The following is a 24,415-nucleotide window of genomic DNA, read 5'->3' as shown; positions in this document are numbered from 1 at the left end:
CATATTTTCACTTGAGGTTCGCCCAAGCTTTCTAAAGATGGTCTCTCTTGTTTAGGCTTTCTGCATGATACTAGTGCAGATGCAGTATCAGCCCGAAACACTTTAAGATGTATGGATGATTTCCCAAGTATGTTACACTCTCTTTTGTAAGGTAACCAGCTGTTTACAACAACTAAATCTAACATGTACCCAAAAATTCTAAAACACCATCGTTTTGATTTCATTGGTGTACGGCAGAGTTCTATGAACCTGTTTGACTTGTCTACACTTCTCATGTGTTTGCCTCAGAAGGTAAGAAAAAATCTTATCTTCTGCATCCTAAACGATTTTGTCTCATTGTTGGAAGAGTTGAGATTTTCATTACATCCTTCAAATATTGCATTAATTTCGCACTTGTAAAAAGTTCTCAATGTACACGACTAAAAACTCAGATACCTCTCTCTTGAATGAGGATGGTGATTTCCCATATTTTTTTTTAGCAAAATGGAGCTCCACCTCACTATGCCTTATGTTCACGCCAATGGCTCGATAGACCATTTCCGGACATTGGAATGGGCGACGGAGACGGATAGAGTGGGCCAGATTTTACGCCACTAGAGCTCTTCCTCTGCTATCATCTGATGAACCTTATTTATCAAGAACCCATCCATGATATTCACCATCTGATGCAGAGAATTTTGCAATGTTGTGAAACCGTTGATATGCTGTTGCGAATCCATGCGGATTGGCAGAGGCGCTTTGCAGTTTGTCTTACTCAAGGATAGCACATAGAGCAAATAATGTTGTAATGCCAAATTTTCACAGTTTGTGACAAAATAACTTCTGAACCAATAAAGGTAGGTGAAATAGTCTGTATCACTGTTTCCCTGAAATTGAGGTCTTGTCAAATGATGCCCCACATATCCCCTTCCATTTAAAAATCCAAATTGGATCCAAGATTACGGCTTCCAAGATGGGCGCCAGGGCAACCATGTCAAAACATATGGTCCATTACCCACCCGAGAAAGCATATACCATGAACCACATGTGAATGCCAAGATGTTCCTGTGCTACAGGAGTCTTAACTGACTGATGCCTCACTCTGTACTATATCTCAGGTATATAATATGGATCTGAATCACTGAAAGTAAGATCAGGTTCTGAATCCGAGGTGCCGAAATCCGATAGATTAGAAGAGAAAGAGATCACTACTGTTGGCCTTATGCTTAGTTTCCTTCCATAGGATATATCAACGGAGGCAAGTTCTTCATCCATTTTTGACGAAACACAGTCACCTGCAAAAATGTGAATAGCCTATCACAATATTTCTCCTTTGCATCTGACATGAGATTTCACAGTAAAACTTATTTATACACACATATACATTTACATATATATATATATATATATATATATATATATATATATATATATCATACTGAGCCTCCCTATGAAATTTAAAATTTGACTAATAAACAGAGTACTATGTTTGTTTTTCACGTTAGATTTTCTATAAAAATATCAAAAGGTACATCATTATAAGCTAGTCCAATATTTTGTATTTTTTTTCTGTACAAAGTATCCGTTTGATCCGTTACTGAACAATGTAACCGAATGGTTACGTAGTATATTGTTATCGTAAATAGTAATCAATTTTTGACACTATGCTGTTTTCATACTTGCACATTGTTGGGCAATGACTTACAAACAAGAACATATCGAGAAAAATAAAAACATAAACTGCTTACCTTCAGTATTTAATATTTTCTGTCTGCTTCTATCACTGCTTGCAAAACAACAACATATCCACACACTACTTCCCGCATAAAACTCACCAGAGTTGTCACAAGGGGGCTATAGCTGTTCTCCCATCGCAGAAAGTATGTACAGAAATAACTACAACGAACAATACCGAAATATAACACTCTTCAACCCAATAGGCAAAATCAAAAAATGTGTAACCAAATGGTTACGAAAACTCGTTAAGGGTTAAGAAAGAACAAAAAGTGCTAGAAACCTTTTTTGTTGTTTATTTCATACTATGTTTTCAGGTCTTCCAAACCATAACAAACAGAGGTGTACCAAACAGAGGTACACCAGAGGTGTAGAAGTGTACCATATACTGTAACAAAATTGTTGAACTTGGAAAAGAAACTTCGGTGTGCACATATTTCGGATATTTCCTGTGCCTAAATGAAAACATAAGATTTGTTTTATGCTAGGAATAAATACTATATAAACATGACATTACAGAAAAAAATTATTTCTTACCTATCTGTACATCACAAGTGAGAATTTAGCATGAAAAAAGTAAAAATTTCAAAATAATTGGACTATTTTCACAAATTAATATCTCAAAAACCCCATCTTGAATTTTCATGAAAGTTACACAAAGCATGCACACGACATTGTTCTCTAATCCTGTAAAGACAGACTTGGTATTATTTTTCTGTGAAGAGGGATATGAATTTTTGTATTGCACCTTACACAAGGTGTGAAATAATAGTTAAGTAGTCAACAAAGTGTGGGATTGGCAACACTGCTTTTGATTTAAATTCCACATCGAAGGTGTTATATCACCATAGTAACAATGTAAGTAAATATATTGACCAAAAACAGTTTAAAATCTAGTGTTAGAAATACGTAACTGGCAAACAATTGGATCGTGAAAGGGATCTGTCATGCTCACATTCACCTCATTCAAAGAGAGGCCATTGCTGCTGCTGAGAAGAGATCAGATACTTCAACAAGTTATACTTTGGTCTTGCACTTTGATTTTGCCGAGAACTGGATGGTTGTGTTGCAGGAAGAGATCCAAGGTTATCATTCGCAAACATTCCAAATCTCAAAAATGAAATGAAATTTTTGAGTTTTACGTCCCACTGTTACACCGGCTAGGCTAAAGGGGACAGTGATGATGAAAAATGAATGAAATGGTGGAATGAAGAAAGCGGGAGGAAACGAGAGAACCACGAGGAAACTCACGCACACGGTGTTTGTCCACCGCAAAGTTCACTTGACGCGAGCTGGGATCGAACCAGGGATCCCACGCGCCAGAGGTGAATGCTCTACCACTGATCCAAATCTCAATACTCACAAGTGTTGGATACTTTCATGGTATCATACATAGCTTTGCAGTAGTCAGTGATGACTTGGCTCATGATCGTGCGCATGCACTATGTGCTGTCCAGTTGATCTTGGGTGATATCTGCACTGTGTGATGGACACGCATTTTCTACCCAGGTATTTTTATCTGAGAGTGCAGCCTCCCATTTCAGAAACAGATTCCAGTTATTTGAGCTTCAACGCGTGAGTGACAACGTTACAAGGAGATGGCCATTTTCAGCTACTGGGCATGGTAAATTCCCCTCTGATGGTGTAGGCTGTTTAGTAAACACTGGGCAGTTAAATTTAATCTGCAACTGCTACATAGCTTATTGATGCAATTAGAGATGCAGGATGATTTGTTGAAACTGTCCCTACATTCACGAAGAATACAACATTTCTGTTTTTAGACAAGTGTACTGTCGAAAACTATCGTTCAATTAAAAGGAAAGAGTAGGTGAATGTGAAACCGATGGCTGGAATTCAGTCCAGCCACTTTTGAATTGCGTCACATGAACTTTCCATTGCCAGAACTGCTGCTTATACGAAGAAAACTCTCATTTTTAGTTTCTTAACCAAGCCTTGATATACTGTGATAGATTTGTGTGTATGTGATTTTCGTGTGTATTAGACAATCAGTATTGTGCAGTGGCGTAACTTTGAAGCTTCAGCTCCCCCACAACGCTTAGTTATGCACCCCCTACTTTCTATATATCCTGGGCCCCTGGAGCTCGAGCGTCCTCCGCGCGGTGAGGATTACGGGGGTGCTATTTACACCCATGGTGGTGAAAGTGACAAATAACGCACATATCACTCAAACTGGAAGATGTTACGATCTCTCTCATGACTCCACATGAGTTTCTGGTTTCAAATGGCCTTCAGTGCAAAATGTCTATCCAGTTCCCATAAGAAGTGCTGCTCAAGATTAATTCCCCTATTCTCACTGGACGCTCTGCTCGTCTCCACAAATTTCCAGCAACCGAAGTAAAACTTACAGAAGACGTTTTTGCACAGCTGTGATACACTAGTGAGTGCTTACATAAAATAAGTCTTAGTAATGACTGAACCTGTTCTTGGTCAATATATATTTACTTACATTGTTACAATGGTGACATAACACCTTGGATGCGGAATTTAAATCAAAAGCAGTGTTGCCAATCCCACACTTTGTTGACTACTTTACTATTATTTCACACCTTCTGTAAGGTGCAATGCAAAATTTCATATCCCTCTTCACAGAAAAATAATACCAAGTCTGTCTTTACAGGATTAGAGAACAATGTCGTGTGCATGCTTTGTGTAACTTTCATGAAAATTCAAGATGGGATTTTTGAGATATTAATTTTTGAAAATAGTCCAATTATTTTGAAATTTTTACTTTTTCATGCTAAATTCTCACTTGTGGTGTACAGATAGGTAGGAAATAATATTTTTACTGTAATGTCATGTTTCCATAGTATTTCGTTCCGTTTTTATTTATGCAACGCAAATAGCGCGACCATATTTCGTTCGTATATGGGCCAGCGAGTGAAATACCCACATAATTATAGTTATTGTGTAAAATCTTAGTGTTGTTTGTAAATGTGAAATATTAATAATAAATCGATATCTTTCATATTTTATTTTTTTTATATTCTTTCAAGATCAGTGTTAAAAATCAATTCTATAACTCATGTGCATAAGGTCATTAATAAGTGTCATAAGTGCTCTGTTGTTTAATTATTATTGGAATGTATTCGTAATGTGGTACGGTACGAATAAAAACATATTTCAGGTAAGATCTAAATATGTTAGTGTGAGTGCTATATTAATTTGTTTGCTATGCACATTTGGTTATACAAACTTACAGAAGACTTTGCACTTGCTTCTGAACAACCTCTGCGTGCGCGAGTTATTTATATTTAAATTTGGTATATTGTCCCTTGAGGCTACAAGAGACATGGTTGTTTTCCAAACCCAGGCTATTAAAAACGATCAAACCACCATACATAATGTTCAGTTGTAATCGTATCGTGTGGCTCTTCAGTGGCGGTGGATACCCGAAAAAAACTCAATCTATCCAAATAACTTAACACCGAACCCTTACTACCGTCGTATCTTGGCTAATCCCTTCCCAGGGACATACAGGATACAAAACCCGATACCATCGTATCGTGGCATCCTCGCATGGATCGTACACTCAAAATTCGTAGCATAAAACAAATCTTAATGTGTTTTCATTTAGGCACAGGAAATATCCGAAATATGTGTACAATGAGGTTTTTTTTTTTCCAAGTTCAACAATTTCGTTACAGTTCATGTTACACCTCTAATGTCTGTGTTTGGTATGGTTTGGAAGAGTTGAAAACATAGTATGAAATAAAAAACAAAAAAGGTTTCTAGCACATTTTGTTCTTTCTTAATAATACCTTCAAAACGCTAATTCCTCACTTTGCTGCAAAAGTAACTATCTGTGGTGATTTTTTAAGAGGTTGCAACACTGTTGCAAATCATCAGAGACCAAAACTATTTTGTTTCTGTATTCTGGTCATGTCCGTCTTTAATATATATATATATATATATTTTCTTACAACTTGAAAATGGTCTTGGGGGCCGCGGTGGCTCAGTGGTAGAGCGTTCACCTCTGGTGCTAGGGGTCTCGGGTTCAAACCCTGCTCCCGCCAAGTGAACTTTGTGGTGGACAAACACCGTGTGCGTGGGTTTTCTCGGGGTTCTCCCGTTTCCTCCCACTTTCTTCATTCCACCATTTCATTCATTACTCATTATCACCGTCTCCTTTAGCCTAACCGACATAACCGTGGGACGTAAAACTCAAAATTTCATTTCATTTTTCATTTGAAAATGGTCATGGTACACATTTGGCTATCACGTGTACGATTTGAAATGAAATAGGCCTATAGAAGAACTGGTGTGATGTAAAATTAAAGAGGTAGCAACAGAATCCTGACTGGGTTGGATGGCATTAGGTATGGCGCACTGGCGAGCTTTTGTTTCTGCAATAAAACTCTGGGTATCATAAGCCACAGGATGAAGTAGATATTGTATCAAATACTTATATTTTACTACAAGGAATACTTTTTGAATTGTGACAGAAGAAACGACGACTTGAAAATTCATTAAGTAATTTTTGATTTAATGACATTTTAGGAATTGTGTAGTATTTTTTTGGTGTGTAATGCTGAGGATAATTGCCATTAATAAGATGTTAACCCTCTTAGTAGAATAGTTTGAGGAATTAATTATACTTTAATTTACTTCCTGTGACATGTTCCTGTATTCACATAAAGTTGATATGTACTATATCAAATATATATGATTGAATATTCTTCGGTAGTTCGATAAGCTTATTCCATTTTGTGAAGAAAATTGGTCACATATTGATTCAACTTCAGTGGCATTATGAAAACTGGACTGCTGTAGGAGCCATTCGAAATTTGAGGGTTTTGTGCAAAAAGCACCTAAGTCCGCCTTCGACTTAAAGTACTGAAACCGATTTGAAAATGGTTTTCACGAAAAAAAATTCTTAGAATTTGTAGCATTGTAGCATTGTACTAATAAATTTCTCAAGTGGGGTTAAGCAAATAAATTTCACCATCAAAGAGAAAAAAGAAGAAAAATAATGTCAAAATTTGGCAATTATTTCTGAAAAAGGCCCACCTAACACCAACCTCAAATTTTTAAAATAAGTAATGCTGGTGTTCCTCTTTAACATATAAAAAAATTAGGAGGGTGTTTTTTGGTATGTTCAAGAAAAACAAATTACGACAGTGTAAGTTGAGGGCGGACTTAAGCACTTTTTGCTCAAAACCCACAACTTTCCAATGACTGTTGGCAATTTTCCGGTTGAAAATGTTTATAATTGTCAAGACTGAGGTAATTGAATAAATGAATTGTACCAGAAATTTGTAACTTCAAGTACCGTTGCTGAAAGGACTCAGATTCTTTCATTAGTTTCAAAATCATGGACGACTAAGAAAACAATTGAACCATTTCAAACAACTGAGTATCTCGTTCGTGCATTAAAAGAACTGACTTACTCAGAAGATGTAAGTACAAACAATGGGTTCAAACTGGCGGAACCCAAATGGAGACAATATTAAAGAAACAGACGACTACATTGAGATTTTTGTAGGAAAAAAATGACATATTAGCGCAGCATCACTTTATAGCCAAATCCTAGAGCGACTATTTCAGATACACACAGTAGAGACTTTAGATGACAATTCATGCTTAATTATAGTTGATTTTGCTGAAAACTACTGTATTATTCAAGATGAAGTTTAAGACTAGCACTGGACCAACATTCTACTCAACTGTGCAACATTCTAACCTTTTTAAATGCAACATCCTAAGAAACCCTGTATCTTCAATTATTATCAAATGTTTCATTATGTTGTCAGTGATATGTTAAAGCACGACACAGTTACATTTTATGCTGTTTTATGCTGTACAAGTTTGCCAGAAGTCACGGCAGAAGTGTTTGCGATGGAATCGTTGAGACGCTGAAATGTCCAGCGAGGCATGCTAGTTTACAGAGTCCACTAGATGACCGAATTGTTACTGTTGCCGATTTCTTCGAATTTTGTCAAAAACCAAACGCTTTTTTAACTATAACCAAACGCTTTTTTATGCTGGAGTATGTTGAAAACCTTCGTCCAATACTTCAAAAGAGATTGTAAAAGCCTAACGTTGCAAGAGATGCGTGAAATTAATCATTATGAACACATCAACCTCTTGAAACTTGAAATTAGTCGTGTATCTCATTCACTCTAAATACTTGAGCAGAATCGAAATACATTAATCTTTTCATGTGAGCAATTTATTGCGTGCATTTCTGAAGAGAAATGGTGGATTGGAAAAATAGTTAAGAATTCACAAGAACATCGTGACTAATGTAAATTTCTTTCATCCCTATGGACTCAAGAAAATGTTTTTCTGGCTAAAAACACCTGACACATGCTGGATTCCATACGAAAACTGCATCATTAATATTGAAGTACCCAGTATTTCAACTGGTACTGACAGAAAATACAGCACTTCTGAAGAAAAAAAAATTCACGCTACTGAATTGGTGATAAAGAGATCTTAGGCCAATGTTTCAAATTGCTTACAATCAACCAAACATGTAAATGTTACAGTAGGACGTCGATAATCCGGGCGTCAAAAATCCGAACGCGGTCCCTAGAAGCTAGTGACAGTACACTAATTGAGTTTTCTTTGTGTGAAGTCAATGTTTTTACAAAAGCTCATTAGTATGTAATTATTTGTCATACATATTTTTATTTTCCCTTAGGCCTATAAAAGTTAAGTTTTAAATGTGTTACAAGAACTGTGTAATTTCATGTACGAGCAGGTTCTTCAGAAACATTAAATGTAAATAGTCTTACAAGGTATTGCAATTTCTGTATGTACTGTATAACCACTGTATCGATAAAAGAGCATACCGTACAGTGTATTTAAGCCTAAATTGCATTTTCCTGGTCATTTTCGAAAATCCGAACAACCTGTTGTCCAAATTAGTTCGGATTTTCGACGCCGTACTGTATTTGTGTATTATATAACGACAATTCACTATTGTTCAGTGTCTCTTTTATTAAATCAAACAGCACTATATAGGCTGCGTAATAGGCACATATTGTTTTAAAATAACTTTATAAATTACATTTAAGGAAGGGTTTCTACTTGTTTTTATTATTTTTTCATAAGAGCCAACAACTATTGTAAAGGAACATACATAGCCATACGAGTCGTATTACTAGAAAATTAAATAATATGAGACTTGAATTATGTTTTTTTCCTTCAACATATCAAAAAAACACCCTCCTAGTTTTTTAATATGATAAACAAGAATACCAGAGCTACTTATTTTGAAAATTTGAGGTTGATGTTAGGTGGACCTTTTTCAGAAATAATTAAAAAATTTTGACTACTTTTTCTTCTTTTTTTCTCTTTGATGGTAAAATTCATTTGCTTAACCCCACTTGAGAAGTTTATTTGTACAATGTTTTAAATGCTACAAATTCTAAGAATATTTTAGTGAAAACCATTTTCAAATAGCCTGAATATCTCCAGAGATCTAGCGGTTTCTGTACTTTAAGTCGAAGGCGGACTTAGGTGCTTTTTTCACAAAACCCCCAAATTTCGAATGGCTCCTACTGCAGTCTCCTTTGAGATAGAGCTGTAAAATTTAACAGGTGTGCTATGTTAGGATACCACAACACATGTACACAATTTGAAAAGAATTTAAAACATATGAGCCACATTTTGTTTTCAAATTTGGTGATTTCAGATGGAATGACTCTGTTATATATATAATTCTAAAATTCAGTGTTACCAAATCCAACTTGATACTTTTCGTGTTGATAAATTTAGTGATCTTTTGTATAATTGAAAATTGTATTCACAGAAACTTCTAAATGTAATATGAGAAAAAATAAGTTTGTTTTTATACTAAATTTGTAAATATTTGATTTTATAGATAAAATTTAAAATGATATGTCACTTTTTTTAAAAAAATAATCATAATCCCATTGTATTTTAATTAAATTTAAATATGTGATCCAATTCTCTTCACAAAATGAAATAAACCTAATAAACTATCGAAGAACATCATTCGAAGTATGTAGTGCATATAAATTTGTGGTAGATACAAGAATATGTCATGGATAGTTAATTAGAATATAATCTGAACAAATATTCCTTACATTTTATGTGCAGTTATAGTTAGTTTTAGTAATTTTTATTAATCAAACCTACTGGAAATGTAACACAAAATGATATAAACGCTCATTCTATTGAGAACTTTTCATTGATAGGCGTTTATATTTGTCAGCTGTTAACTGGAATTCTTTCGTGCGCTACTGGACGTGTCGTTATCGGATAAGAATATACACATGTTTCTAAACACGTATTTAACAGATACACAACAATTAAAAATTTTGCGTTGTTTTGTAAATTGGATTTTTATTTAAAGTGTTATAATAATTTTAGGAATCAAATCTTCAGCTTCTGATTTCTGTAACAAGTTCATACGGTGCTGCAACTGCAAAGTGGGCTTGGTTGCGATTAGGGCTTTATTATTTGGATAAGGATGATCCAACAAAAGCCATCAGCAGTCTCCGATCTGCCATACGTGCTGATCCCAATGACAGGTTTGTATTCTTACGTTTATTCACAATTACAGTGTCTGATTATAACAAATTTATTGTAGTGATGTCACAAAGAGTGTTAATCTGAGCCAGTTGTAAATAGCTAATTTTGACTTCTCTTAATATTAGACCAATATGGATTGTATATCACAATATGTATAACTGTAATTTTCATTTAAAAATGAAAAGCTGAAGAAAAAGAACTTTAAATAAAAACATACATGTAGTTAGAAAGAACAATAAGTGCTTGTCTAAAACGGTCGATAAAGTAAAAGAGACTGAACATGCCGTTTCTTAGTAGTTGGAATCTATGGAATAGTGTACAATGTAATGTCTTATTGATTCTGTTTCTTGAGAATTAATTATATATTTCGTGTTGTTTGTGTATGTTACAGTTCCATCAGACCATAGAAGAGAAAGAATTTATATGAGCTTTCATGAAATATATACCATTTACGTTATGAAATTAAACAAATGGTACAGTACAATAATTAGTTCTTCTATTTTGCAGCCACTGTTGGGAAAGTTTAGCTGATGCATACCTAGCAAGAGGCGCCTATACAGCAGCTCTGAAGTCTTTTCAAAAGGTTGTCGAGCTTGAGCCCGAGGCGTTGTATCCAGCATTTCAAATTGCAACTATTAAGCAGGTAGACCATTATCTTAGCATTCAGATTGACATGTTCTGCTAATTTTCCAAGCAAATGTTTTTTATGCTGGCAAGAATCGATTCTTTTCAGAAAAAAAAGAAATACTTAATAAAATATAAGTTCTTTTGTGAATAAGCTGATCAGTTGTATCTTAGATAATTTTCTTTACAAAAAGTGAAATTTGTCAATCTTGTGGCTCAATGTTATGTCCTTTAGTCTAAAGGAAGCGGATAATTGATGACAGTGACTGATTGATTATGAAAGAATCGGTAGAATGAGAATGTGAGAAGAAACGGAAGAACCTATGTAACATGATGTTGACAACTACAAACTCATATGAGCTAGGATCGAAACCAGATCCTTGCATTAGAGGGAAACCTAATTTTCTTTGTAATTTACAAGAAACTATACAGATTACACAATTCATTCAAGAAAAATTTTTGAAATAATATGTTTTAAATTGATTGAAGTCAACGTCGTTTATCAGCAGCGAGGCTATATAAGACAAGACCTACTGCTTCAACTGGCAATCGAATCCAGAGACACATACACACCCATACGCGCGTTATCCACATCATTTATAGTTTAAAAAAATGTACACGTCATTGCGTACTACCTATAAAAAAGATTTCATAAATGAAAATAAGTAAATAAAGCAAATACGAGGGGTGTTTGGAAAGTCATGTCTATGTCGGAGTAACAAGAAAGCCAATGAACTGAGGGGGGAAGGGGCAAAAAACTGAGGGGAACTGAGGGTAATTATTTTTCAGTGTAATTACCTTCCAGTTCTACACATCGTCTCCATTTTGTTCCAAGTGACTCAGTGCCTTCAACATAAAAAGATTTCTCCTTGGAGTCAAAGAACTAAATCACAGCATCCATTACCTTCTTTTGTTGCTTGAAAATCGCTGGCCCCTGAGGTATTTTTTTCAAATGAAACTGATAATAATCACTTGGGGCTAAGTCAGGACTGAAGGGTGGGTGGAAAAGTTGAGTCATTCCCTGTTCTGTGATAGCAACCTGCGCAAGATGGGATGTGTGGTCAGACGCATTGTTATCAAGAAGCAAACTTCGACGATTTGCACCTCCGCGTTGTTTATTCTTAACTGTTCGGCGTAAATCTTCAATTATATTTTGTAAGTAGTCCCTGTGATGATATATCCCTTTGGTATAGCTTCAAGCAAAATAATTCCTTCCCTGCCTCAAAAAACAGTTACCATAACCTTGCCAGCCGATTTCTTTGCCTTGAATTTGTTTTAAAGTTGGTGACCCCTGATGCTTGCACTGCATGGATTTTTGTTTAGATTCTGGGTCATACCCGTGAGCCCATGTTTCATCCCTGTCGCTACATGCTGGTAGAAGTAGTTATCTCCTTCCATAAAATCCATATTTTCCTGACACATTTGCACCCGAGTTTGCTTTTGAAAAACGTTCAAATTGTGAGGAACCGATCTGGAACGGACCTTTGTGAGCCGAAGGTGTTGGTGTAGAATATCCCAAACACTATGAATATCAATCCGTACTTCCTCCGCTATTTCTCTGATCTTTTTTCGTCGATCGAACATTACCAATTTTTGTACAATTTCCACGACTTCAGGCGAAGTTGCTGTTTTGGTCGACCACTCCTAGGCTCATCATCTTCGACGTTTGTTTTACCACACTTAAATGAGCTTATTCATCGTGTTACCTGTCGATGCGACAGTGCATTATCACTATACACTTCCACAAAGTTTTGATGAATTTCATTAACAATGACGCCCTTACGAAAGAAAGATTAAAAAAAAAAAAAAAATCACATGTCTTTGTTCTAAATTAGTGTTTCCTGGTTTTTGTTCAACTTGTGCACTTGCGGAGACTCTGGTGACCCGGTCACTTGAGATTTTCCCTTGAAATCTTGTCCATCTTCTTAAATATGTTTGTCCTTTATGGTCAGGTTGCTTTCATTCACCTATAAAAAAAAAAAAAAAAAAAAAAAAAAAAAAAGTAATTAGACATGACTTTCCCAACAGTCCTCGTATATGCGTAATGATTTTGTAAAACTAGGTTTTACTTTGAATGTGCAACTTTATATGTTAACGCAAAACTTAACCTATAGGCGTTTCCTGTTACCTACTGTTTGTGCATTCCTTTGTTTGAAAAACAAAAAATAAATGAAATCTTTGAGTTTTACGTCCCACGTTTATGTCGGTTAGGCTAAAGGAGACGGTGATGATGTGTAATGAATGAAATGGTGGAATGAAGAAAGTGGGAGAACCCCGAGAAAACCCACGCACACGGTGTTTGTCGACCATAAAGTTCACTTGGCGGGGGCTGGGATTGAACCCGGGACCCCAAGCACCAGAGGTAAACGCTCTACCACAGCCACCGCGGCCCCCTCCTTTGCTTGAGGACAATGGTGACATCCACTCAGAAATTTCCTATTTTCTTTTCCATGTAAAGTGTTCCTTTTTGAAGAATCATATGGATATCGATATATATATGTTGTATATGGGTTTCCATGTAAACTCTACTTAAATGTTTAGTACTTTCGTTGATTTAAGCTGAAGTGATTGAACGTTTGATATTGTTAACTGTCACTATAATACAAATAAACATAAAAAGTGCGGAAATCATTTAGCAAGTCGAAGGTGCTGCTAATTTTGAAAAGAAAGTGCTGTTCGTTTTAATCATACTTATTAGACTTCTACACTATGGTGTTCATAAGTATAACGGCTATATCCGTCCGTCTGTCTGTCTGACAGGAATCAGAGTAAAAATAAGAGATAACGTGAAACTATTTTCTTTAATCGAGTCAGCGTCCAGAGCATAGGTTCGATCTTCTCCCTTAAGCCTTTTTTCAAACCAGAAGTGGTAGTCTACCATTTGCAGTTTCAACGTTGTATGCCATAAAGCAATTGTGTGGAATCAATTGTACGTCGCATGAATAGATTTTATCTCAACCCTTATATTTCTACTAAATCCGGGAGTACTAGAATCCACTACCACTTCCGGTTTCAGTATTACTCTCCACAGAATATAGTGGTAGTACGAGACGATATATATATATATATATATATATTTTAGTGGATTCAGCATACCAAGAGTAGGTTTCGTCTCAGCTCGTATTCTTCTACTGAAACCGGATGTAATAAAACTAGTACAGATTTCGATTTCAATATTGATTCCTATATAGTAAAAATTGTAAGAAATAGTAAGAAACTCTTTTTGATATGGATTCAGTGTCCGAAGAATAGATTGCATCTCTGGCAAAATATCTCTATTGCAGCAGAAAATGGAAAATTTACTACTTCCGGTTTCACTGTTGAATTTGCGTAGTTTGGAAGTCTATCGTAGTTTCACAATGTGAAATGAAATTTACTTGTTAAATTATTACAAAGTCTACACGGTAAAAATCATAGTTTCATGAATCTACATTTTGTATTATGTAATACTACTGATGCCTTAATAATTTTGTTTCTTTCAGATATTAGGTTTATATGATGAATCGTTAATCGAATTCCGTGACCTAGTGGACAGAAATCCATTCTATGTACCTGCGTTAAAAGGATTGGCAGAAACCTGTTTGTGTTTAGCGAGAAGTTATTTTTCTAGGTGTTTGATTGGCTTGGCAAGAGACAGATGTGAAGAAACGTTACACATTTTGACAAGGTAATATATTTTGTAAGGTGAAATTCGAATTTTTATAAATAACAAACAAGAATAAGGGAGCTCTCTCGTGACTATGTGAATGGCGTATGCGTCTGTGGTGCAGAAGACCTGGTTCGATTCCCGGCGTTAGCTCATACGATTCGTATCCCACGTAAAGCTGTAGTTTCATGTCTCATATAACCCTGCTGCCGAAAGGAACACTAAAATAAACTCAAAAAAGAAAGAAAGAAAAAAAAAACAAGACATGAAGAGCATAGTTTCAAGTATAATATCATTTGTAGATTGGTAATGTTTATTGAATGGTTGTATGAATTTTTTATTTTTTATTTTATTTTATTTTATTTTATTTATTTATTTATTTATTTATTTATCTATCTTTGAAAATCTGAATGAATTGTCTATAACTTGACATAACTTGATTCGTTTATGTATTATTTACAAAATAGTGTAATGAAAATATTATAGTGAACTCATGTAGCAATTATGAAGAAATCGAATTCTGTATACTTTGTCGGTTTTATGTGTACATATTCTTCAGTCACGGTTAACATCATCAGGTTAAAATTAAGTAGGCTGAAAATATGAAATTTGTATTCAAGAGGAAGAAAAAGTAGATGTTGAATCGCATGAAATCTAGATACGAAGAAATCAGTGTATATTCTTTTGTTGTGTTTGTTAAGGTTATAATTATTTCTACAAGAGATGGGGAAAATATCGATTGCAGAGTGTTATTTGTAGAAACTATCAGTAATTTCTGATGATAATATTAACAGGGTAGAGAAGAGAAAAATATGCGAATACATAGGCATAAAAAAAGAAGGGATTTACTCACCTCTTCGTTGCATAAAGTTCCTCCTTTCTGATAATTTGCGCGCAGTAAGAAATCGGTAATTGATGAAAAACTACGCTATTACTCCGTTATCAAAACCGTGACATCCATAGGTGTGGGTTGTCTCTAGGTTATCCCATTTCCTCCTACTTCCTTCATTCCACCTTTTCATTCATCACCATTTTCCTTAATATCGGTGCATACGTGTGGTACGTTAAATTAGAAATTTCATTTCATTCAAACTGTAGCACAGAATTAAAGTGAAAATGTATAAAAACATCATGTTTCGTGTTATAATACTGTATGGCTGCAAAAGTAAGGCCCGCGAACACGAAGAAAAGAAAACAGGCGGAGATTTTAGGAAGAAATAAAGAAGTTCAGAGAAGAATATTTGGGCAAACGAAAAAACAAATGGACGATTGGAATAAGTTTCATGATGTGCAGCTTTTACTGTAGATATATTAAGGTAATCTTTATTTTTTCAACTTGAGAGATTTGAGTCTCCCCCTCTAAAATTATTCCTTATCAGACCAAAGCATTCTATAAGAAAAATTAGTTCAGTTGTGTAATATTAAATGGTGCCCCAAACGACCTAAAAGTTTGGATTCATTCACAATATACAATATGATGCAAAGGTACTGGTACGTTTAGAACAGCTAAAGAGAGTGACATCATATTTTGGCCAGGGGTAATGGAGATAGAATCTCACCTATTATTATATATTTCCATCATGGTGGACATCTTGAAGTTCGCCATCTTGGATTCAGGTCCAGATTTTTTCAATAGCTTCATCGTCAGATAGCTTCATCACAACCACACATCTGACGTTATTTTCAACTTATCTTCTATCATTTAATAGTTATTACCTTCATAATACAGGGTGTTTCAAAAGTCCCCTGACATAGGGTAACTCCGTTATTATCAGAGTTAGAACAAAATGTAAGGGAGGGGGGATCTTCTCCAAATATGATGTTTTCAATCTAAAATTAAGGAATTTTTTAAAATCAAATGAACCGTTTGGGTTGCACACTCTTTATGCTTCCAATGTTAAATGAAAATGCAACGTTGCCACTTACCTGGTCCCACAACATAAGCGGATAAAATTACCGTTTGAAATGGAGCTGGCCATCGACACATTAGCGTAAAAGACAGTAACTTCATTCACTTATGTTGTGGGACCAGGTAAATGCCAACGTTGCATTTTCGTTTAACATTGGGCGCATAAAGAGTGTACAGCCCAAATTCCTTCACTTTAGATTGAAAACATATTTGGAGACGGTTTTCCCTCTTATATTTTGTTCTAACTCTGATAATAACAGAGTAACCTTATGTCAGGGGACTTTTGAGAGAACCTGTATATATTTATTAATTTACAGTTTTCTTTCCAAACTTACAATGCACCTTCGCCTCATCTTGTATACAGTAAATGCATTCAAAACCTGAGGCTACTTGGAGCACCATCAAATATCATTTAATTAAGCTAATTTTTCTCACAGGTTGTTTTGATCTAACATGAAAACATTTTAGGTGAGACTCCAAAGTCGGATACCGGTGGGGGCACTCGATGTAAAAACGCTTTTTTAGGCCAACCACCCTGAATGAGGTTTTCCTGGGTTTTCCTCATTTATACCAGGCAAATGCCGCGGTGGTACCTAATTTATAGGTCCCAGGCCGCTTCCTTCCCTTTCCCCGGATAATGTGCTCGCCGAGGGACTTCATCCCTCAAACGTGACGGGCTAAATGGCCTTATATGCCGAACGCCCAGAAATCTAAATCCTAAATCCAAAGTCCTAAGATCAATTATCAGGTGTCCGAAACGTGTACGACACATCATTTGAATGAAAAGTATCGCATGGCGCATAGAACCCTGGTTTGAAAGCCACTTTGAAAGATGCCTTTTGGTAGCTTAAGAGGGAGATAGAAGGGTGATGTAAAGATCGATAATACATATAAATTATATTAGTAACGATCCTGAGTGGGTTGAGTTGTCACTGGAGATTTTATTGGAAGGATTTACAGTTTTTTTGCGCCAGTTTTGTTTCTGTAGTGTGGAACCTGCATTCATATCTGATACATGTTTCTATCAAGATTTTTTTTTCAACAAGCTAGTCAGATGATAATCATTGCTGTTTTTAGATACACGTTTTAATATGCACATGTAGTTTGTTAAAACAATACTATTCGTGAAAATTTTTGTTCTCCAGTGGAGTATCTTAAAGAACCTATTAGTTCAGTGGAAATTGTGTATCAATGGAATTGTATTTATTAAAAAAATGTGATTATATTTGCACTGATCACTGAATAGTATTACATATATTTTTGCTTCAGAGCAGCCAAAGAACGTGGAGACATGTCCTGCATTTGGAAGCTGATGGGAGATGCTTGCACCTTACTTGCCCAACTTCCACAAAATTCAGCAAAATTAAATGTTCCACCTCAGCTCATATCGACGGAATTTTTGGATGAAACTGAACCAGTTTCTTTGGAAAAACAAGAAGTCCTAGAATTAGGAGCAAGGTATTGACTGTTTATTTTGATTATACTTTAGTAGATTATTACCGTTGAAGCTTTTTCTTTCGAAAAGTAACTGTTATATTCAGAAATAAAAGTAATAGTTTTGAGAATTAAATTTGTAGTTCTTGTCCAATATTTACGTGTACAATGTAATAGTCGTTAGTCCATGTATGATGTAGGAGCACGATTTTACAATCACAAAAACGGAAGAGAGGAGGGGGGGGGGAATGAGACAAGAGAATGGCATAAGCAAGTGTTTGGTAGTGTACGTGTTGTCTTGAATCTACGAATATACCTGCAAAACAATTGATTACGCAATCAATCTTCTTGCTTGCCTGTCACGACTGTTCTTTTTCAGTGCAAGATTCCCTACCTGGTCCTTCCCTTCGTGTGGTTTACTGACAAGGAAGCAACAAAGTGGTCTTACAGAGCATGCTGTTTGAAATGACTGCAATATAATATAGTGAGCAACACGATTTAAAGCTTGAAAATTTTATAACAGGCAGTATGGTTGATAATGAAAAATTGTGCGTAGTTGTTGATTTCTGGTATTTGAGAATGCTTCTACTCTTCGTGAATAGTGCAATACTACAATCACTAGAAAATGAGAACAAAATTGTTGATGTGATACAAGCAATATTACGATCTCTTCTTACTCATAAAGCGTCGATTTCAGACCAATCATAATTGACTTTATTATTTCTGATTTTTTCGTATTCACAGGATGAAAAGTCTGAATTGGTAGGTCCACTTCTTTTCCTTTTTCCTACAGACAGTGAAAGAAAATTATAGAATATGGTGAAGACGTACAAACATTTTTGACTGTTAATGAATTTTTTTCTCAATGCATGTCCTTGTGAATTGATCATGTGCTGAATAAATTGACCTTAATTCTTACTGTACTTAATTCCAGGTGCTACTGCCGAGCATTGACTATTATTTCAGATAGCAGCTTCCTTTGGCATGATTTGTCGTTAAATTACTATTATCAGGCGAGCATTGCATTGACTCCAGAGAAACAGAAAGAGATAAGAGAGAGAGCTCTTGCAGCAGCCAAGAAAGCAGTATCGTTGAATCCTCGGAACTGCCAACACTGGAATTTACTCGGTGTTATAGCCGCATCTCCTGGTACGTATTCACTTTTCTCTGTATACAGAAAATTAGTTATTTGTTCTGTCGTACATGTAAGATTGGTATTTTGAAGTAGAGCACAACGTAGGAACTTGCAAGTTAAGTACGACCATGCACAAGGATTAAATTACGATACATTTTATTGTGAAATTTTACGTAATATCTTGTTTTGTATCGTCAGGAAAAACAATTACTTTTTTATGCCAAAATGGTAGTATTCTCGCCTTTGATGCTTAAGTTCGGGTTCGATTTCCCTAAGAGTATATGTCATTATTTGACATTATGCTGTAGGCCCATAGGAGGTACTGTAGCTCAATGCGAAGGAGCCCTTCATTCTATCTCAGTCATGTAGTTTGTGGTGTTCAGCATCCTGTCCTTGGGTTTTGTTGGGTTCTCCCGTTTTCTCCCATATTATCAGTCCACCAGTTCTTTCACAGTCATTAACTTTCATTAACCATCCGTCTTCTATAACCTAAACAACATAATCATGGAACGTTAAGTACAAAATTTCATTAACTTATGCCCGTTTCAAATATCTTTATTTTGAAAAAGGACGTGTAACTATAAGCATACAGATAATCAAAAAAGGGCCACGAAAGTAGCAAAATATCAAAAATTTCTAATGATGTTGTTGAATACCTTACTAAAATTACAAAGTTTACCTTTAGAGCAAGAAAAATGATGTACAAATAATCCATCCCCTTTTCCTCTACGTGTTCTTTTGTCAGTAACTTCGAAATGAACCAGTTTCAATACAATGTAATGAAACACCGATACTTTTAAAACACACCGTGAAGAAATTGTATAATTTTGAATACTATTTGAGTGCTGTTTTCCTTGGCTTAAATAAAATATAGTTCCTGAAACTTGATTTATTGACCTGTCCGTTTGGAGATTATTTATAAGAGAAAACCCTACGTAATACTTTTTTTTTTTGGTCTACTAAATTAGGGATCGAAATTATTTCTACAATTTTTTTCTTTCTCATTGCACACGTTTTTAATATTACATATGGTTGAGACCTGTCCTATTTACAATCCTTTTCTCGAGGTTTGTGCTTACCCATGAATGTTATTCTTCAGACTTAAGATAGTTTTTTTTTTTTTTTTTTTTTTGTAACAGATTATAAATTAAATAATTTCGGAAACCATCTAACGATCAGGGGCCACGGTGGCTCAGTGGTAGAGCGTTCACCTCTGGTGCTTGGGGTCCCGCCTTCGATCCCAACCCCCGACAAGTGAACTTTGTGGTGGACAAACACCGTGTGCGTGGGTTTTCCCGGGGTTCTCCCGTTTCCTCCTACTTTCTTCATTCCACCATTTCATTCATCACTCATCATCACCGTCTCCTTTAGCCTAGCCGGCATAACCGTGGGACGTAAAACTCAAAGATTTCATTTCATTTAATTTCCATCTAACGATCAAAATTGGTAAATCCATTTTTTCTTTTGATTTTATTCTGGCAATCGAACAGCTGTCGCCGTGATGTTTAGTGAATAGTGCAGTTCATAGATTTTTTCGATTTTTATAATTTTGTTTTTGTGTGGAGTAAGAGCAATCCGAAACTGTTCAATTAAACTTGAGAATATCAGAAAACTAGAGATCTATGTTAAATCAAAGTATTTTCAATTCATTTAATTTTGTTTGTTTGTTTGTTTTTTTAAATTACTCAATTGGTGTACCGCTATAATTGATACCTCATCCTCTTTTCAGAGATTAAGAACTACCTGTTGGCACAACATGCATTTATCAAATCCATTAACTGTGAAACAAACAATGTGATAGCGTGGACCAACTTAGGAACCTTATACCTCTGTCTTGGTGACATGGAATTAGCGCATAAAACTTTCAAAGTTGCACAGAGGACAGAACCCTCATATCCAGAATGTTGGATAGGCCAGGTAAGAGTTTCAGTTTCGCCCATATAAATTTCTGGATTTGAAAGCACTAAAATAATGTAGTTTCTCATTCCATTTGCCTGAAGCAATTTGTTGTATTGAGATTTTAGAGTCCAATGATAAATCTTCAACATTCCTAAGAATTAATAAAGAGAATACTGGAATACTTTGCGTGACACGGTTAATTGATTCCGTGCTATGCAAAAGTGCTTTGTTCGATATATGTTTATAATGGGTTTTAATTGAATTCGGTCATGACAAAAAATTCCGATAATAAACAATAATAGAAAAGTGTTATTTAAAAAAAATGTACATGGTCGTAATAAAATTCGCGTTGAGTAAGGTGTTTGTGTGTTATAATATAAATATATGGTAGAAAATATGATGAAAGAAAAAAAGTGAAGGGAAAGAAAATTGCAGTTGACAGAGGTTTAAAGCTGATAATTCGTATATAACGAGAAAGAGATTAGCATGGAGTCGAATTTGTCAGTTTTCGACAAGCGCTGTCAGTGATTGCAGGATATTTGTTTTGAACGTAATACTTATGAATATATTGTCAGTTTTTATGTATCGTAAAGTAGATGTAAAATTAGCATTTATTTAATACATTGTACTTTTATTTTTTTGTTTTGTAGGCCTTAATCGCTGAAGTTAAAGCTCCTGAACAAGCAATGGATTTGTTCAGGCATACTACTCAGTTGGGTTTTCATCTAGAAAGTTGCATTGGTTATTCGCATTGGGTGTGTGCCACGTTACAGGATCTTAGCAATCGAAACACGCAGCTTTATCAATATAGTATAGAGCGGATGTATGCGGTATCTTCAGCAACGGATGGAATGACGTGGTATACAGGTGGGTTTATGAATTGTGCGTAATAGGTATGATAAGTATGATATTTTCCTGGTTTATTTTTTATTTATTTATTTATTTATTCAAAATTAGGATATTGAAGTGCAATGCAAACAATTAGGTGTCACCTAAGATAGGCAAGACATGGAAAATGCACAGGAAATGGAAAGCCTCTGAGATGAAAGTCTTAGAAGCTGGAAGAATAATCTACAGAAGAAATTGGAGAAGAGGGGTAAAAACAGTGATCGTTGGACTCACTTATTACAGGTTTCTTTGCCGCGCTTGTTTTGCGACATTGAATTTGCATGTTTCTTGTGTCATAGTACGTGACAAATGTAAGAGAGAAAAGTTATATATATATATATATATTTTAAATAATGTATATTGTAGTTTATACACGTGTAATGTACTGCATACAAGTGCAATCGTCAGTAGCAGATGTATTCTGTTCACTCGCTCATTTTTCCCCTTAAAATCTCCAGAAATGTTTTGTCTAGTTAAATACCAATCTACCGTGTTTTTCTCCGAGAAAACAGTGTGTAATGAACATTCATCGGATTTATACGTGCCGCAAAACTGACTAAATGATTTGAATAGCGATATTACATCAAATTTTGCCAAAATTTGGTCGTACTTAATAGAATAGGAAAATGATGAATCACGTTCCATGTCCTCAGTAAACTAAAATGACAGGGTGATCATTTAACTCTAGACTTAATTAATGCCAGCTCATTGTGTCTGTCCGAGAAGTTAAAGGTGAAAGTTGGGGATGAGCACTGCTTAGTGCCGAAGCTGATAACGACGAAGCAGAAGAAACTCTAGTGGGAAATTTCATACAACATGCTGTATACGCAATTATGATTCTGATTCTCGCATACTGTAGTTACTATTGGTGAGTCGTGGGTTTACGAGTACAACCCGGATGCAATCGTCCAGCTGGAAACATTCTACATCCTTGAAGCCAGAAAAAAGCATCACAGGCCAAAAGTATAAAAAGAGAACGCTCCGTATAGTCCTTCATCGCCTTTGTAAATGCTGTGCGGCGCACAAATGATTAGATCTCTAGGTGACGAAAGCTTTGCAGCTGCTTCACAATAACCTTGCTCATTATTTGCATGTGATCGTATTTCTTTACCAAGTACAATGTTCGTCGAGCTTCTTACTCTCTCGATATGGTATCTAATTTTCGTTTGTATCTCAAGTTAAAAATGGTGTTGAAAAGAATCCAACTTGAGTGACGAGAACACATGCAAACGCAATGGTCCAATTATGCTTCATTCCCAAAGAGACTTTCCAGAAATGTTTTCAACAATGAGTACCTCTGAGAGAAGTACGAGTATATGTAGTTCCATTGAAAATAGGTCTGGATTAGAGTGTCAGACCTTCAGGTGAGTGATTGCATTTTAAATAATGCTTAAGGTTATGGCACTAGGCAGATGTCTCATTAATTTATAATGTTTCATTAACTTATAATATTCTTAGATAACTTTATCCGATAGTTTGCCACACCTAGGCACGTGCGAAAATCCACTCTAGTCAGTGTAACAGTTTCTTTAAAAAAGCTTTTTTCCTTTCTTGTTATTTTACTATAGTGTATTAAAAGAAAAAGTCTGTCCTGAAATAAATCCTTGTACACCAACTTGTGTAGGAATGTGTGAGGAGTTCCTTCTTCATCTATTTAAATTTTTCTTGGATGTTCATACGCGATGTCATTGTATACGAAATGACACAATTTCAAGACATTGTATACGAAATGACACTGACTTGCCGAGAGTTTCATCAACATTAAATGCAAATATGAAATTTAAATGACATAATAAAGTTACAGACTTAATAAAATTATTTGCTTTCGTTTTTCTTGACTTTTAACCAAGCATTAAATATCAACATTTTGTAACTATGTTGTAATAATTTATTTTTTTATTTTTATTTATTTATTTATTTTTCAGGTAGGATAGATAATGATCCATGTGCGTACAATATGCTAGGTTTATTATTAGAGAGACAGAAGTTGTATCGAGGAGCCGCGAAGGCCTTTGGCAAATCAGTTGAGTTACTTGAAGCAAAAGGAGATGCAGGATTACTTGACATGATACGAGCTAACTACGGCCGTGTATTGGTCCAATTAGGAGAATATGAAAACGCCATTAAACAATATCAGGAGGTGAAGGAACCTAGTTTCTACACACAGTGTGGCCTTGCAAGTGCATACTTCAAAGGTAAGGTTAATATACGTAAACACCTCTTTTACAGTATGTGTGTATATAAATTGGATTGTGCTTATCGGAGCAATAATAAATAGGAAATAGACATTGGAAAAATAAATATTGCATTTGCTTCGAATTTTAAAGTACTGGTGGAAAAACTATCAGATCTTGACAAAAGAATCTTTGACATTAGTTTTCATTTCTTCTTTACCATCCAATTCTTAATAACATACCATTGCAAGTTCTTAATCTGATATTACTTGAGACATCGTATGTTCTCATCAGAGATAGAGGTTTAGATATCGTTCTTCATTTTGGATAGGAAGGAGAATTAATAAACTGGGGGCAATACCCGGCAGTAATTTCGTATCCTAATAATCTTTAATTTCTATAACTTTATTTATAAGTGAATTAACAGTTATCTTTAAATTAATAAAATTTAGGATATTCGAGGAATCCTT

At 35.2% G+C, this 24,415-nt stretch overlaps 1 protein-coding gene across 1 annotated transcript in view; it reads left to right on the top strand.

Moving 5' to 3' along the window:
- LOC145675441 (tetratricopeptide repeat protein 37) overlaps window positions 1-24,415 on the top strand; it is an 88,544-nt gene that overhangs the window by 54,335 nt on the left and 9,794 nt on the right. The window contains exons 9-16 of the mRNA XM_081745864.1: window positions 10,075-10,235; window positions 10,744-10,879; window positions 14,343-14,527; window positions 17,685-17,873; window positions 18,784-18,998; window positions 20,714-20,901; window positions 21,534-21,750; window positions 23,697-23,966. Coding sequence (XP_081601990.1) covers window positions 10,075-10,235; window positions 10,744-10,879; window positions 14,343-14,527; window positions 17,685-17,873; window positions 18,784-18,998; window positions 20,714-20,901; window positions 21,534-21,750; window positions 23,697-23,966 — 1,561 coding nt within the window. The remainder of the gene's footprint in view (window positions 1-10,074; window positions 10,236-10,743; window positions 10,880-14,342; window positions 14,528-17,684; window positions 17,874-18,783; window positions 18,999-20,713; window positions 20,902-21,533; window positions 21,751-23,696; window positions 23,967-24,415) is intronic.

This window comes from Thermobia domestica, chromosome 2 (assembly GCF_964235325.1).
Source record: "Thermobia domestica chromosome 2, izTheDome1.hap1.1, whole genome shotgun sequence".
NCBI classification, from domain to species: domain Eukaryota; kingdom Metazoa; phylum Arthropoda; class Insecta; order Zygentoma; family Lepismatidae; genus Thermobia; species Thermobia domestica.
This window is presented reverse-complemented; position numbering and strand designations above follow the sequence as displayed.